The sequence below is a fragment of the Hemiscyllium ocellatum genome, chromosome 9, assembly GCF_020745735.1.
Source record: "Hemiscyllium ocellatum isolate sHemOce1 chromosome 9, sHemOce1.pat.X.cur, whole genome shotgun sequence".
Classification (NCBI taxonomy): Eukaryota; Metazoa; Chordata; class Chondrichthyes; order Orectolobiformes; family Hemiscylliidae; genus Hemiscyllium; species Hemiscyllium ocellatum.
This window is the reverse complement of record NC_083409.1, coordinates 84,644,727-84,658,088: the sequence shown is the minus strand read 5'-3', so window position 1 is coordinate 84,658,088 and position 13,362 is coordinate 84,644,727. Positions and strand designations below refer to the sequence as shown.

General features: G+C 40.7%; 1 protein-coding gene across 2 annotated transcripts in view; it reads right to left on the bottom strand.

Moving 5' to 3' along the window:
- usp24 (ubiquitin specific peptidase 24) overlaps positions 1-13,362 on the bottom strand; it is a 184,242-nt gene that overhangs the window by 67,237 nt on the left and 103,643 nt on the right. For both annotated transcript variants that reach the window (XM_060830532.1, XM_060830533.1), the window contains exons 34-38: positions 10,249-10,411; positions 9,358-9,513; positions 7,694-7,764; positions 3,550-3,710; positions 3,120-3,181 (exon numbers count right to left, since the gene is read on the bottom strand). In XM_060830532.1, coding sequence (XP_060686515.1) covers positions 3,120-3,181; positions 3,550-3,710; positions 7,694-7,764; positions 9,358-9,513; positions 10,249-10,411 — 613 coding nt within the window. The remainder of the gene's footprint in view (positions 1-3,119; positions 3,182-3,549; positions 3,711-7,693; positions 7,765-9,357; positions 9,514-10,248; positions 10,412-13,362) is intronic.

Below are 13,362 nucleotides of genomic sequence, written 5' to 3'. Positions count from 1 at the left end.
TTGTCAGGTGAAGTGTCAATGCTCAGAAAGCTTGTGATTTCAAATAAATTGTGACTGCCCGAAACGTCGAATTTCCTGTTCCTTGGATGCTGCCTGACCTGCTGCACTTTTCCAGCAACACATTTTCAGCTCTGATACTCCAGCATCTGCAGACCTCACTTTCTCCTGTTGGGAGTATAACCTGATGTGTGACTTCTGTTATTGTACAGACAGTGCATCCATTCCATTCCTCAGCATTATACCTCTTGTGTAGGCAGGACTGGATCAGATAGCAATAACTAATGCAAAGCTATACCTTTCTAACAATTCTAATGATCACTTTTACTTATGGTTTTACCTTATCGCAAATGAAAAAGCATTGCTTAATTTAATTCTGGCTGAAATTGGTATGAATGGACAAACAGGGTTGAGTGTGTGGTGCTGGAAAAGGACAGCAGGTCAGGCAACATCCGAACAGCAGAGGAATCGACGTTTCTGGCATAAGCCCTTCATCAGGAATTAACAAACTATCACTTAACAAGCAAAACACATTTAAGCTAAATATGTAAAGTAACAAGGATAATGAAGGGTTAATGATAATGTTGTTTGAACTGGGAAGCAAATATAAAATTTGTTGACATAAGGAGGCATCGGGACCAAATTTACAGGGAGAAATAGGTAGTGAATGAAACAACAGTTCTAGAGGGGGGAAATCATAAGAACATAAGTAACAAGAGTAGGCCAGTCAAGCGCTCAAGCCAGTCCCATCATTCAAGAAGATCACATTGATCTGTCCCAGCTTCAATGCCTCTTTCATAGCAAGTCCTCACGGCTCTCAAATTTTCAATTTTTGAAAAAACTACCGACTTCCTTTTTAAATACTCTCAGTGATCTAGAGTCCATAATTCTTTGGGATAGAGAATTCCAGACATTCACTACCTTCACAGAAGAAATTATCAAAGTAATTTCAGTTTTAAATGAATGCCCTCTTGTTCACAATCACCCTATTAGTGGAATCATCTCCTTAGAAACTGTAATAACTGGTTAGCCATTCTTCATAAGTGAACCCCTTCATCTCAGGAATAAGGCTATTCCATCTCTTTCGAACTGACTCCAATGCCAATATATCCCTTAATAAATTCGGGGATCAACGCTGCACACAATGCTCCAATGCAGTATCAGTAATACTTTGTACAATTGTAACAAAATTTCCCTGTTTTCAAATTCCAACATCTCACAATAAATAAGAAAGCAAATCTGTTTTTGACTTTTATTAATAATTTCAGATAAAGAAAAGTTTCAATGGAAATCAGATATATCCCTATTTAGCAAAATTGAGTGCAAAGACTAAAACGCTACAGTTAAAGTATATAAGCAAACTGTAATCGAGATGGGAAAGAAATTACCATTAAGATGTCTCACGAGAAACCTATATGATCGTGTAGAATAAGGATTTCTAGTAACACGGATAGAAATTTGGCTGACAGACCTGAAATAATGTGCTGCTCAGAAAGGGGTCAAATACACGAAAGCAAAGGGACGACAAATTTGTACAAAGTAATGATAGATCGCAATTAAAGCACAATAATTGTGTAATTCTGGCATTCCATTACAGATTAGGTATTAAAGCCATGCAGAGTATATAGTGCAGATCCCAGACTATCAGGCAAGCAGCTTTGGTTAAGAAGAGGGATCTGAGATACTATTATTTCCACTGGAAAACAGAATACTATGATATCCCATTGAAGGATTTAACAATTAAAGGCAATTTGGTAGGGAATAGAGAAGGCCTATTTTCACCAGGTGGTGAGTCAAAGACAAGGGTCATTAACTAAGCATAGCAACAAAAGGAGCAAGAAGAGGGGCTAGGATAGATTTTCCCATGTAAAACATTATTATCACACAATGATTTACCACAGGGTGCTGTTCAGGCAAAACAAATTTATCTTCAGTTCTTGGTTTGCTTGCCAAGCTGGTGGGGGTTGCAGTCATGCAAAGATCGGAACACACAGCTCTTCCCTTGATCCAACCAAAGCTATGATCTGACACGTGGATGACACATTGGTCCTCATCAAATGCTCAATTAGAGGAAACACACACTCTCATCGACAACATATTCACTGGTATCAAATTCACCAGAGACGAGGAGAATAACAATCAACTCCCATTCCTCGACGTCGCAGTACAACGAGTCACCATTGAATTCCGAACCAAAGTTAGGAAATGATGCCACCAACATTAATAGACCAGATCATAGAAATATCAAGCTTCACTGAAGTCGCATGTTTAACGTTCCCTAGCATGGTAACAAAATGTTTGCATGACAACCTATCATATTGGTGAGCAAATCAACAATAACCTTCACAACTCAAGGTATAAATCTTCGCAGAAACCTTAAAATTCATCTTCTTTGAGAAACATAGGATTATCTGAATAACTGGAAGATACAGAGCTATACAGACAGCACAGTGTAGTGCAAGTTAATTGTGGATTGATTCAGAGAAGTACCAGCATGGCCTGAATGTAGCAAATGATTAAATGTTTGCATTAAAAATTCTGAAATTAAATTTCAATTTAATATTGGCTTAAAATTGATAGGTTAAATGCCACCAAAATACAACAAATGAAAACAGAAAACTGAGAAACTCAGTAGTCCGGCAGCATCTGTGGGGATTTGATCAGAGTTAACATTGGGTCTGATGAACAAGCGCCATTTCAGACTCAAAACCTTAACTCTCTCTGCAATCATGCTGCTCGACCCTCAGGAGGTTCTCTAACATGTTCTGTTTTATCTCCGTTTTCCATCATCTGTTTTTATTTTAGTTATGATCTTGCACTACAGCATAGAATTCAATATTCCTGTCACATCTTGTCTCTGGATGAGGTAATTGCCTTGTAATTACATTGCTAGTTTTGATTGTGCGGTGACCCTCAATGTACCTTCCAAGCCCTTAATGAGTAAAAGCAGTTATATAGTGTAACATTTCCTTGAACTGAAATATAACATGCAATTCAGTTCTTAGAAACTACCAAAAATTTGGGTTATGTTGGGAATTTACCAAAGGCACAGCACAGGTAAACTGAAGAAAGAACGCACTGATTATTTACATTCAACCTATAAATCTATCCGTCATACTCACATGTTAGGTCATCCAACAGTTGGCACCTCAAGCCAAAATATTCAGTACACTGGGACAAAAGCCTTCAAAAATAAACAAGAATAATGATTTTCAAATGAAACACAGTTATTTTGAACAGAAATTTAAGTCTTATTTACGCTTCACTCCAAGCATTTTGCAGATGGGGATTAATCATTCAACAGTATTTTGTATCTCAGTGACTTTGTCATCTATTTAGATAGTTTCTCCATGAGGAATATCTGAGCAGCAGAGTTCAAGGAACTGACCAGGATCGCATCTAATCATAATTCAACTGCAAACCCCAGATTATATTTATCCGAATGCCAAAGGAGATCTTGAACAAAAAGAAACAAGCCTTCAGAAAGATTTTGGTCAGATGACGCCTTTATTTTGAAATTTTTAGTTTTGGTTTTACCAACTGAAAACCTACCTTTGGTTGACTCCACGCATGATACTGGTCGGGGACCACAATGGCAGTTGTGTTGTCAATATGACATGCAGAAGGAACTGATTAGGTTTCTGTATTTCTGGGTTTGTTGAGGTATCTGTTTGGCTCAGTGTGTATAACTGATCCCAGGCAACCCTTCTTATCTGTGAAGGTATGAAAAAACAAACATCTTTAAGAAAACAAACATGTACACAGAAGGAGGAGCCACAGCAGGTCATACAGGCTGTCAAGCCAGTCCTGCTATTCAATAATATCACATCTCAATTTCCACATTAACTCAGTTTTCCCACCCTATCCTCATACCTTGATTTCCGAGTGACCAAAATCTATCAATCCAAGTCTCGAATGTATCAACTGAACCTCCCCAGCCTAGGAGCAGAAAAGTTCCAACATGGTGTGGACCTGACGAGGGAGTCACGGAGGGAATGGTCTTTTCGGAACGCTGATAGGGGAGGGGAGGGAAATATATCCCTGGTGGTGGGGTCCGTTTGGAGGTGGCGGAAATGACGGCAGATGATACGCTGTATACGGAGTTTGGTGGGATGGTAGGTGAGAACCAGTGGGGTTCTGTCCTGGTAGCGGTTGGAGGGGCCGGGGCTCAAGGGCGGAGGAGCGGGAAGCGGAGGAGATGCGGTGGAGGGCATCGTCGATCTGCCGTCATTTCCGCCACCTCCAAACGGACCCCACCACCAGGGATATATTTCCCTCCCCTCCCCTATCAGTGTTCCGAAAAGACCACTCCCTCGTCAAGTCCACACCCCCCCCACCAACCCAACCTCCACTCCCGGCACCTTCCCCTGCAACCGCAAGAAATGCAAAACTTGCGCCCACACCTCCTCCCTTACCTCTCTCCAAGGCCCCAAGGGATCCTTCCATATCCGCCACAAATTCACCTGCACCTCCACACACATCATCTATTGCATCCGCTGCACCCGATGTGGCCTCTTCTATATTGGGGAGACGGACCGCCTCCTTGCGGAATGCTTCAGGGAACACCTCTGGGATGCCCGGACCAACCAACCCAACCACCCTGTGGCTCAACAACTTTAACTCCCCCTCCCACTCCACCAAGGACATGCAGGTCCTTGGACTCCTCCATCGCCAGAACATAACAACACGACAGTTGGAGGAAGAGCGCCTCATCTTCCGCCTGGGAACCCTCCAACCACAAGGGATGAACTCAGATTTCTCCAGTTTCCTCATTTCCCCTCCCCCCACCTTGTCTCAGTTGATTCCCTCAAACTCTGCACCGCCCTCCTAACCTGCAATCCTCTTCCTGACCTCTCCGCCCCACCCCACTCCGGCCTATCACCCTCACCTTGACCTCCTTCCACCTATCACATCTCCATCGCCCCTCCCCCAAGTCCCTCCTCCCTACCTTTTATCTTAGTTTGCTGGACGCACTTTCCTCATTCCTGATGAAGGGCTTATGCCTGAAACGGCGAATTTCCTGCTCCTTGGATGCTGCCTGACCTGCTGCGCTTTAACCAGCAACACATTTTCAGCTCTAAATAGCTAACCCCTTATTCTGAAACAATGACCTCTTGTCATTGAATTGCCAATCGGTTTCTCACTACCTTTCAGTATTAAATCTGTGAAGCCATCTAAAAATTGCATACCTTTCAATGACAGTATTTCTCATTCTTCTAAATTCTATAAAATATTGGTTTGTTTTACTCAATTTTACTTCATAGTGTTGTGGACTAGGCCAGACCACTCAAAATATTCTTAAGCAGGCAGTCCTAGACCTAACTTTGCAATTTGTTTCGGTAAGTGTACAGTGAAAATTGCCTGGAGTAAGATAGTTAGGTTGGCTACAGTATTTTAAAACAGACAAAAAATGTATTCAAAACTACAAATGTAACACAAAGAACAGAATAACCCCTACAGAACTCAACCTATCCAGATAGACTTAATTATGCTGTACCGAATACACAAAACAGTCCCAATAAACAAACGCCCTTTAAAAACCAGAATAAATGGAATACCTGCTTACAGGTTGAAGTTGAAGGGCAGAAAAGAGAGAGCTTCCACACAGCTCCCTGTTGAACTTCCTAGTTCAGACTAAAAACAGCTCAGCTCAGCTAGCTAAAGAGCTGACCACTCCCCTCTCGTTATACAGGTCACTTCTAAAGCATGACCACTTTGGCCTGAAGTCTCATCTGCTTACACATAAACAAAAGGCCTCTCAAATTCCTTTTCATCTCTGTACTAAACCAAACTGATTAGAGTCCGGCCCGGTTTATTGCCCCTCTGAAGAAGAATCAAGGACATAGTCTCCTCGAGCTAAGCAACAGCGTTTAGAAAAAAAAAGGGACTAGCTTTGTGACAATAGGACAGCACTTTTGTCTCTAAAATTGTTCTAATGAATCCTCATTGCAACCCCACAAATGCAGTTTTATCCTTTCTTCATTAAGGAAACCAAAACCATACAATGTTCCAGATGTGGTCTCACCAAAACGCTATCTAATTTCAGTAAAACATCCTTACCCTTAAATTGTAAGCTGGCTCCTATAAAGGCTAACATTGACCTTCTTAATGCATTTGCTCAACCTGCATGTTAACATTCTAATTTAACTACAGGTCACCAAGTTCATTGAATCACATCATTTACTAGTTTCTTGATTTGTGTATAATACTCTGATTTTCGATTATTCCTACTGACAACTTTACGTATGTCAACAGTCTCCAGTTTACATACTCAGTGATACTACCACCACACTAACATTGCTTCCTGAATCTTAAGTGACAACATTCTGTGTGGTATCTTTCCCTATCACTCAAATGTCCTATACCTCTTCAAGATCTGTGTTCTCTTCACATCTGTTTTTCCACCTATCACTGTATCATCAGCAAAACATATCATAGTAAAGTACTGAAACCATTGGCATAAAATGTAAAATAGCTGAGGCCCCAGCACAGATTCTTGTTGCATCCTGTAAATGCCCCACTTATTTCTACAGGTTTCTGTCGACCAATCCATAATCCATACTAGTAATACTCCGAACCCCATAAGCTATCATCGTTCTTATATTAGATTAGATTACTTACAGTGTGGAAACAGGCCCTTCGGCCCAACAAGTCCACACCGACCCGCCGAAGCTCAACCCATCTGCACCCCTACATTTACCCCTTACCTAGCACTATGGGCAATTTAGCATGGCCAGTTCATCTGACCCGCACATCTTTGGACTGTGGGAGGAAACCGGAGCACCCAGAGGTAACCCACGCAGACACGGGGAGAACGTGCAAACTCCACACACAGTCAGTCGCCTGAGGCGGGAATTGAACCCGGGTCTCTGGTGCTGTGAGGCAGCAGTGCTAACCACTGTGCCACCCACTTCTTTTATGGGATCTGGGCATCACGGGCAAGCACTTGTTGCATATTCCTAACTTTCTTTGAATTGTGTGGCTTACTAGGATATCATAGGCAGCAGTCAAGAGTCACATGCTGAGATTTCCTTCTCTACAAGGCATGAGTGATATTATTTTTAAATGAAAATTGATGATAGCTTCACAGTCATTATTACTGAGACCACCTTTCACTTCAGATTTTATAAACTGAATTTAAATTTCACCAGCTGATGTGGGTGAGATTTGAACCTACATCCTCTGAGAATTAGCCTTGGCAGTGCAGCATTTCCTTACTTTGGATATCAGTTTAATTGCCTACTTCCGATGTGTTAGACAGATGTAAAACATTTGTTAAACATCTCTGCCATTTCCTTATTTCCCTTGATAATTTTAATACTTTAATTCTAAAAGATCCATGTTTACTTCCAATATTTCCAAACTGTATACAAAAAGGTAAAACACAATTTTCAAGAGGATCTATTCAAAATATTTGTTTCAAAATTGTTGGATTCTTTACATTTATACTGCAGGAAACCACATACAGCTGAGTTTGTGAAGATAAGTGGGCATGATTTCGTATTTGCTTGACTCCAGTGTCGTTATTGCTAAACAATCAAACTCACAATGGCAATCACTCACTCAACAGCACTCTCAGAAAGAAACCTTTAACTCCAGATAAAATTTTTGTATCTTAATTGCTCCAAATTAGCCCAATAATGTAGAAACTCATGATGCAAATTAGATTTTTGTAGGTATTTTCTATTTTCCTTACCTCAGCACTGGGGGATCCAAGTAGTATATCGATGATAAAATCACTCACACAAGGAAGAATATAAAAAGAACCTAAGACAAAACAGCAAACCATGGTTTAAATGATCTTCTAGTCTATTGTTATTATTGAAAGCTATAAAGTATCAATCTGTTTTAACACATATTTCTCGGTTCAGGTTTTTAACATCTTTTGGTTTCTTCAAGTCTCTAAGTTCTAAACTACTCTCTTAAGTTCTGAAGAAGGCTCACTGGATCCAGAACATTAACTCTGCTTTCTCTCCACAGATGCTGCCAGACCTGTTGAGTTTTTCCAGCACTTTGATTTTTGTTTCTGATTTCCAGCATCTTCGAGTAAAAAATGAGGTCTGCAGATGCTGGAGATCACAGCTGCAAATGTGTTGCTGGTCAAAGCACAGCAGGTTAGGCAGCATCTCAGGAATAGAGAATTCGACGTTTCGAGCATAAGCCCTTCATCAGGAATTGCTCTTATTCCTGATGAAGGGCTTATGCTCGAAACGTCGAATTCTCTATTCCTGAGATGCTGCCTAACCTGCTGTGCTTTGACCAGCAACACATTTGCAGCAGATTTCCAGCATCTGCAATTCTTTGGGATTTTTTTTCCCTCATGTTTCTAGCCTTGTTTTACACTTCAACTACAGCTTAGGTCATGCAACTTCATTAACCTGTCCCCTATATTTCAATAAGTGGAGAAGATACTGAAATGCTAGTTACTTTAAAATTGAATTTCCTTACTCTATGCGCAATTCATTTTTCCAAAAGCCATTTGATATCAAAATACATTGTACTTATTCTGCTTCTCTTTTCCTGTGGCGTTGTCCACCAGTAGTTATTTCTCCTCTTTATCTCAGCTCTTCATTTAACAAAACTCAAGTGTTTCTTATAACAAGACCTCACCATTTAAGCACAGTTGCATATAAGCTGTATTTTTTAAGAGGAGTTTGGTGACATCATTTCTAAAGCAAAGTGTGCAGTTGAAATGGTGATTTAACAAAAGAGTTTTTCTACTCTATTCAGTAAATTTTAGAATAGAGCAAATGTAAAAATTAACATGAAGCAGAAATGCATCACCAAAGGATATCTTCCTGAACCATCCTGCAAAAGTAAATCTACAAGTAGCCCTCTGCATACTTTTTTTTAAAAACATGGTGATTCACAGAGAAAGTATTTTTATAGATACATTCGATCCTTTGCATTTTATGTGATTTACTTATAAAATAATTCAAACTGGTATTCTGAAAAATAAACTTCACTTTAAATTAGTTCCACCTTTCAAATATAACAGAAAAGTAGGGAACAGGAGCAGGAATAGGTCAGTCAGCTCAATGAGTCTACTATGATCATGACAGATCTTCTCTCCTAATGGCATTTTCCCACAATATCTTTAAAGTGTAGAAATCTATTGATTGCTCTCTTGAATGCCCAATTCCTCTGAGATAGAGAAGTCCAGAGATTCACCATCCCCTGCAACAAGAAATTCCTCCTCATCTCAGTCCTTAACATCTACCTCATTATCTGAGACTGCGTCCCTTGGGTTCTAGACACTTATCCCATCCCTTCCAGGCGTATACCCTTTCTGCATCTACCCTGCAAGAGTTTAGTGTTAGGGTACTTCAAATAGATAATCCATTCCGTGAAAGACATTACCTAGTTGCTGGCACCGGAGCTGTAAACATGTCACTAGGAGTGATAAGGCCTCTCGAGCAATGAGCGTATCTTTGGTGGAGACTGAGTGTTGCTTCACACATATACCTGCATGCAGTGTGGTTGATTCACCTTCACTTCCTGAACTGCAAGTGCTGCCTGTACAAGTTAAAACAATTTGTGTCATCCGGCTTGAATGAGTTTTCTCCTGATCTTGCATTAGAAAAATTTGACAGTATATTTGATACTTCGCCAAAAAAGATTACTTCACTTACCCATCGTGCTATGAAACAATTTCTATGAAATTTATCAGATACCATAGAAGCATTCTATGAAAATTCATGAAAACAATTAAATGGTAAACGTCAGTAACGCTAAATATTAGATTTGCTGTCTCACACCGATTGTTTCAAAAGCACAATTACAGAGCTGAGTTTCATCACAAGAGGCCACAGAATTGGAGAGAATGCATTCAAAAGCTGTAATTCAACAAAAAAATTTCTATGTTGTCAGAAAAAATGGTAAGCAGTGTGAGCACAGGTCCAAGAGTGAAAAGAAACAAATTTGGTAGATAAGCCCAGATGACCAGAACAACATTAGCGGACAGCAAATTATGTTAGCGGACCTGCATGACCAATGATATTTTACATGAAGACCATGGAAGAATACGACAATTGCTGAAAGAGATTCTGTGAACTGTGAAACATCATCCATTTGTTGTTTATGGCAAAGGTTCGGAGGCTTATACTAAGGTAAATAGCCAATTTATGCTATTTGTTCTGGTAAACATTTGAAAAAAGCTTTTTAAAGTTGGACTCCAATGTCCAAACCAAAGCAGACAAATAAAGATTACTTATACAAGGAAACATTTTGTGGGCACAAGGAATTCCTTACCTGAACTGCTGAGCCTATTTCGGATACCAACAGAAAACAGAGAATTGGTACTCTCTCTAATTGGCTGACAGCTCCCCACCAGGTCAAGACGTCCAGCAGCTGCTGCCCATGTCAGCCTCATGAAGCAGGCCACTGTTGAGGTGAAATCATTCACATCCATTGTCTGTAACATAAAGTTACACATGCTGACATTAAAATACAAAACTCTAGCACCTGATGCACAAATAGCTGGCACACTACATCTCAGAAGGTGAATGACTGAGCTCAGGTTAAAACACAAGTGTAGCTACTACCCAATGATTACAGTTATGTGGAGATGCTGGTGTTGGACTGGGAGGGCAAAGTCAGAAGTCACACAAAACCAGTTTATAGCCCAACAGTTTATCTAAAACCACAAGCTTTTGGAGCGCTGCTGTTTCATCAGGTGAAATGGGAGGTGATGCACAGATCTGTGTGCCTCCCACCACTTCACCTGACGAAGGAGCAGCACTCCAAGAATTTATGATTTTAATAAAACCTATGAACTGTAAACTGGTGTTTTGTGACTTCTGACAAATCGCCCCAGTAATAACTTATTTAAACAACTAACATTAGATTCTTCAAATGAAGCTGATTAATCTCAAAATAAATTAGTCCCTTTTCTTTTAACAAGATAGGGTTCCCATAATCATTACCATCTCTTTCCTTATATCACATACAGGCATCTGGGCGGCACGGTGGCACAGTGGTTAGCACTGCTGCCTCACAGCGCCAGAGACCCGGGTTCAATTCCTGACTCAGGCGACTGACTGTGTGGAGTTTGCACGTTCTCCCCGTGTCTGCGTGGGTTTCCTCCGGGTGCTCCGGTTTCCTCCCACAGTCCAAAGATGTGCGGGTCAGGTGAATTGGCCATGCTAAATTGCCCGTAGTGTTAGGTAAGGGGTAAATGTAGGGGTATGGGTGGGTTGCGCTTTGGTGGGTCGGTGTGGACTTGTTGGGCCAAAGGGCCTGTTTCCACACTGTAAGTAATCTAATCTAATCTGTTTATTAACATACAGGGATATTTGAAAAAAGCTGAATGCCGAAACCCAACTTTATAACTGAGGTGCTTTGGAAGGCAAGTATAATCTCATGTTTCATACGTGTCAAATGCCAAGGGAAAACCTGCAAAGATTCAGTCCCAAATTTTCTCACCAGAATAAAACACTGAGCCCTTGTTGTAGATTAGATAAGGATAGCTTGTGTTTTTAATTAGCTGTTCTAGTGAGGAGGAAGTGAGGCAAATATACACTTCTGCTTAATCCGTCCAAGTCCAGTTTTACATTTTTAATTCACACACTCTAAAATTCCATAAAATGGGTCAAAATGTACTGAAAAGATGTATGAGTCTAGAAATACAAATGTGCTACTTCAGGTCTCTTCAATAAAAGGCGGCTAGTGCACTGTCTTTCAATAATATTTTTACATTGAAAATTTCCATCTTTCTTTTTTATGGCCTCACCATTAGGAATATTTGTACAAGTTGTCCCCACCACCACAAAATTCTAGATCTAGCCTTGGCAGTGTTGCACTCAATATTCTTGCAAAATGAATTGTGGCAACTCAATGACCTTATTTGAATACTGATGTCTGGAAATGACAGTTTCTCAGACTGCAACTCGATAACAGACAGTAAATAAACTTTTACAAAAAGGAGTATCATGCGACAAGACTTGCCACCTTACCATTAAAACAAACTGCGCTTGCAAAATACCCGAACGTTAATGCACAAATACCCATGTTACACAGGTTGCATAAAGCATGAGAACAAAATGATACAGAAGCTCACAGAAATACTCAGCAGATCTGAATCGTAAACTCTTAATCTGAAGCAATCTTAAATTCGGAACAGTGTGCAACATTAGACGAGATTCAAAGAGATGGGCTGAGTGGCGGCAGATGTAGTTTAGATTAGATTAGATTCCCCAGTGTGGAAACAGGTCCTTTGGCCCAACAAGACCCTCTGAAGAGTAACCCACCCACCTCTGAGTAATGCACCTAACACTATGGACAATTTAGCATGGCCAATTCACGTAACCTGCACATCTTTGAAATGTGGGAGGAAATCTTTGGAATGTGGTGCACCCGGAGGAAACCCAAACAGACATAGGGAGAATGTGCAAACTCCACACAGACAGTTGCCCACGGCTGGAATCGAACCTGGGACTGTGGCACTGTGAGACAGCAGTACTCACCACTGAGCCACCCATGCTGCCATGGATAAATGTGAGAGTTTTGCATTTTGATAAAACAAACAAGGACAAGACTTCTACAATTAATGGTAAGTCCCTGAGTTGTAGACTCAGGGGTTTAGGTACATAATTCTTGCCTTCATTGCTCAGAACATTGAGTTTTGGAGTTGGGATGTCATGTGGAGCTTGTACAGAGGCCTCTCTCGGAGTAGAGTCATAGAGATGTACAGCATGGAAACAAACCCTTTGGTCCAACCCGTCCATGCCGACTAGATATCCCAACCCAATCTAGTCCCACCTGCCAGCACCTGGCCCATATCCCTCCAAACCCTTCCTATTCATATACCCATCCAAATGCCTCTTAAATGTTGCAATTGTACCAGCCACCACCACATCCTCTGGCAGCTCATTCCATACACTGGCAGCTCAAGAGTAGTGTGTGCACCTTTGGTTGCCCCTGTTTTAGGAAGGATATTACTAAACTGAAGAGGGTTCAGAAAAGATTTATCAAGATGTTACTGGAAATAGAGGGTTTGACTTAAAAATTAGCTGGATAGGCTGGGACTTCTTTCACTGGAGCATAGGAGGTTGAAGGTCAACCTTATACAAGTTTATAAAATCATGAGGAGCATAGATTACGTGAATAGGAAGGGTCTTTTCCCTAGGGTGGGGGAATTCAAAACTAGGGGATATATTTTTAAGGTGAAAGGAGAAAGATTTAAAAGGACATGGGGTAACATTTTTTATACAGAAGATGGTTAGCATGTGCAGTAAACTGCCAGAAAAAGTGGTGAATGCAGGTACAGTTACAATGTTTAAAAGACATTTGGATAAGTAAATGGATAGAAAAGGTTTCGAGGGATATGGGCCAAGCACAGGCAGGCGGGACTAGTTTAGTTTGTGA